This window comes from Strigops habroptila, chromosome 10 (assembly GCF_004027225.2).
Source record: "Strigops habroptila isolate Jane chromosome 10, bStrHab1.2.pri, whole genome shotgun sequence".
Lineage (NCBI taxonomy): Eukaryota > Metazoa > Chordata > Aves > Psittaciformes > Psittacidae > Strigops > Strigops habroptila.
The window spans coordinates 29,524,536-29,528,923 of NC_046359.1; the positions used below are offsets into that span (position 1 = coordinate 29,524,536).

A 4,388-nucleotide genomic window follows, 5' to 3' on the forward strand; every position below is an offset into this window, starting at 1 on the left:
CTACTTCTGTAACACATAAGAAAAATACACATATGAAGGAAATGGCAAAAATACCAAAACAGGAGAACTTGACTAGCAGACTGAAGACCTTCATGCAATAGCGGCATGTCTGGAAACAAAACAGACCATTTCGACAACTAAAGAAAACTACCAAGACATAATTTTCAGTAAAGTGTGTCATTTGGGGCTTTTTAAAGCAACGAAAAAACACTACTAATGGGGAAGGGGAGGGGTAACAATACTTCTCTGTTTTCAGTTTTTTGTTCTAGAGAGACATCTTCTAGCAACTCTGTCAAATTCATTCTCTGGGTTAGCAGAAAATCTGATGAGCATTTGAGTGCTCATTTCTCCCACAGCCTCAAATTAAAATCAGGTGGTCTAAGACCTGAAAATTACAACAGTAGGCTGAATCTTTTAAAAACCTGCCTATAACTGAGAAAACAGAGCACAAAGGAACAATATGTTACATTATTTATATCTAACTCTGTGTATTTACATAAGGATCAAAGCATTTTTTTGGCTCAAGTCAGTTCCTAAAAGCACCACCCTTGTGTTACAAGCTATAAAGATATGCTGCTGCTACAGTATAATCCGCTGATAGAAAACAACAGGTGACAAACCTATTTAAACTCATAATAATGTTTTGAAGAAATGGTGATGCCCTTCCAATGAAGGTGAAGCTCCCTAACATCCTGCACATTGCCATTATAAATGAACATGTCTCAGGGCCTCGCAAAACCAGTAGCCAGTATCAAAGCAGGCCAAAGGCATCTCAGCAGAATAGACGTACTTCTTGGTTTTAGTGATGGCAAAGAGAAAGAACTGCGGTGGGGAAGAAACCACCAGACAGCACTGTGCTTTGGTTGGTACTTGTGGTCTCTATGTCCTTCCTCAGTAACTTTCAGCTATGTTTCTCCACATATTTTTATTTCAAAAAATTCCAGAAGCCTTCTTTCACTCAAGATCTTTTGGTGCGGAAAGGCCCCTTGTCTTCTGAACAAGATCTTTACGGTGTATGCAAGTGTTGAGCTTGTACATAGGTCATACACACAAATATTACCTAAATAATATTTTAGGTTTTGTAATTAAAGATTCTCTTCCAAAAATTAGACTAAAAAAAAATAGAAAAAACCAGCAAGAACAACAACTAAAAAAACCCAAACCATGCAAACTCACACTTTACCCTCGTGGTTTTCCCTCTCTAATTTGCATTTTCTTTCCTTTCTAACTTGATCTAGCATATAGAATTCTAAGGCAATTCTTTCTTCACTAACACACAGAACATTAAAAAAAAACAAGTATCACCAAACTGTCTCCTGTTTTAGAAAGATTCCAGTAAAATATCACCACAGATCAAAACTGCAGGGCCCTCAGCATTTAATCTCAATATTAGGCCCATATTTTGGACTCCCTATAAAACCTAATTGATTTCTCTTAAAAAAAAAAAAAAAAAAAACCCCACACAAAAAAAACCCTAACCAACCACATGGAGAATGGCAGTCACCTGAATTTCCCTGTATTTATTTGTGTATCTCATTGCATATGGCCTAGTTGTTCTAAAAGCCAAATTCAGTACCAGCTGATGGTCTACAAACCTCTGCTCAGTTCCATGGCACTGACTGTAATGTGATAGGTTGCACACGCAAGAAAGTTTCTTCATAATCCGCTACACCATCTCTAAACATCGGCAGTAGGACTGTGCATTATTTATTTTTACAAATAGCTTATTTATCAAATTGTTTTACTCAAATGTAAACAATTTACAAACTCAAGACTAACATAAACATGGAAAGAGATATGGAGCACAGGCACCCATCACAGAGAGAGACGTGGGAATAAAAATGACTTTAAAGTTCCTCAGTTCTGCCCTGTCCTCACTTCAGCTTTCATTTTTCAATTCTGGTGAATTGAAAACATCTGGTGAACATTAGCAGGTGAGCAAGACTTGTGAGAGCAAAAGAGTAAGAGGAAGGTAACAGGCAGGATAAACACATAAAGCTTACAGATTTCAGCAAAGTTTTCATACAACTTTCTATACAGAGCAAATTACATAGAGAGAGCAATTTTATTTATGACCATTCCTCTAACTTCCCTGCCAAAAACTACTGGCTGGATAATGCCATCAGTTGCATAGACTGGCAGAGCTCAAAACACAGCCTTAGAGAATTTATTCCAGTCATTTATAAATGCACACTACACACGTGACATAACTTAGTATTGGAGCTTTTTAATGCAAAATAATTTTCCTTGATTCTGACAAGCTAAGTTTAAAAATATTGTCAAACTTTAAACTCCATACATGCATAAACCATTTTATTGATAAAGAACTCCTAGGTAATTATGCAAACCCCTGGCTCTTTATGCTAGCTTCATAGGACACCTGATAAAAGAGCTTTTTTTCTTAATTAAATCAGAGAGCACACATTCAAGCATCCTCACCACAGCAAATCAACTGGTGTACGCACTGAATGAAAGCAAATTCAATATATAAACACACCACGGAACTGATTTCACGTAAGGTGTTATTATAAGCAGTATGAAAAGCATTTTTAAAAGCACTGTAAGAAACACTTTGACAGTGCTCCTTTAAAGATGGATATAAAGGAAGATTGATACCTTTTTCCAATCCATAGATAGATCTGAGCACCACTCAGATAGTAAAGAGTGCAGAACTGATTTTTTACTTCAGGTGTACCAGTAAGATTAAATTGATCCTTGCTCATCATACCATACAAAAATCAACAGAAAAGCTAAAGAACATGGAAAAACTCAGGGAATCTGCAGAGGAAAAGGCCACAGATACACGTACTTTGAGGAAGAAATGGAAGCCTTCTCCCCAGCTACCTACACACACCCTTAACACCCTCATTCTATTGTCATGAAAAGTTCCTCATGATTTTAAGAGACAGGGATATGCCAAAGGCAGTATCTTGAAAAGACATAACAGCTAGCATAGCTGCAGAGGGCAAGTTATGTAGTCTGCTAGAATGGAAACCTACAAAACCAAAGCTGATACTCCTACCAGAAACTTTGACATTTAATGCTTTAAAGCACAGTAAACAAGAAGTTTGATCTGGGAATTTACAAACTAAAATACACACACAAAGAGAAGTGCAATATTAACCTCCTCATACCTCCCACACGGTTATCCAGCTGCAGCCAGTGCCCCTTTGAAGCCAGCGGCTGCCATCTGCCCGCCTGCTACCACTCTGCCTTCAAAGGAGATCTCTCATGGGCAGCTCCAGGCCTCCACTTGCACAAAACTAAATGTGTAAGTTAGGGCCATAAATATCACATCCAGTAGCAATAACAACTAATGAAACTGATTCGGGTTTTTCATAGAATCATAGAATGGTTTGTGTTGGAAGGGACCTTAAAGATCTAGTTCCAAAACCTCCTGCCACGGATAGGGACACCTCACACTAGACCAGGTTGCTCCAAGCCCCGTCCAACCTGGCCTGGAACACTGCCAGGGATGGGGCAGCCACAGCTTCTCTGGGCAACCTGTGCCAGTGTCTCACGAACCTCATACCTTTTAAGCCTCATCCTTTCCAACCTTACACCACTCCTAAAGGACACAGAAAAGTATGGAAGGCCAAAGCCGACAAGCTGCTCCTCCCCTGCAGCACAGGTGTACCCACTTGCTACTTGTTTAAGGCACACTTTAAAAAGCCATGTGTGTACATACATTTATATGTTTTTATTATTACTATATTATTATTTTTCCAGGAAGTAGACTGCAAGCCTCTCTGCAAGCCCTAGCACGCTACTCCTCGCAATCCCCGACAGATGTGCAGGCAGCTCTCCGCAGCTCAGCTTTCCGCACACCTCCACTGTCGGCAGCATACCCCACCGCTCCCCGGCACCGCCGCCCCGCCCCGGGGCAGAGCCCGGCCCTTCAGGCGCTCCGAGCCGCGACTGCCCGCGGGAGCGCGGGAGCCCAGCGCGAAGGAGCGGCTGGGGACACGAACAGCCCCAGGGGACCCAGGAACAGGCCCAAGGGGACGCAGCAGCCGCCCTCCCCGCAGCCAGCGCCGCCGGCCCGCTCCGCTATCCCCTGCCGTCCGCGGGCTCCCCCTACCTGTCCGAGCAGCCGCCAGCGGGCTCTCGCTGCTCCCGCACCGCTCACCTCGGACCTGCCCGCGGCGGGGCGGCTCGGAGAGCCGGCAGCCTCGGCCATGCGGCGGCAGGAGGGCTCAGACACCCCTCCGCTCTGCCTTGGCCAGCGGGGACTTGCCGCTGAGCCTCGAGCAGCTGCCAGGGCTGGCCGGGCTAGGGCTGCAGGGGAAGGAAGTGGGTGGCCATCTTTGTTAAGGGCAGCGCTGAGCAGATGGCCTGCCGGCAAGGAGCACTGTGCCGCCGCGGTACGCCCGGCTCTTCAGGCTCAC

At 43.7% G+C, this 4,388-nt stretch overlaps 1 protein-coding gene across 3 annotated transcripts in view; it reads right to left on the reverse strand.

Moving 5' to 3' along the window:
* The window catches only part of CAMKMT (calmodulin-lysine N-methyltransferase), a 223,768-nt gene that overhangs the window by 219,164 nt on the left and 216 nt on the right, over positions 1-4,388 (reverse strand). Inside the window, exon 1 of one of the 3 annotated variants that reach the window (XM_030499143.1) lies at positions 4,082-4,310. The exons of 1 other annotated variant lie outside the window; for it this stretch is intronic. In XM_030499143.1, the coding sequence (XP_030355003.1) occupies positions 4,082-4,180 (99 nt within the window). In that variant the 5' untranslated portion in view covers positions 4,181-4,310. Of the gene's footprint in view, positions 1-4,081; positions 4,311-4,388 lie in introns of those variants that run through there. One more of the 3 variants, XM_030499144.1, reaches the window with a different exon arrangement.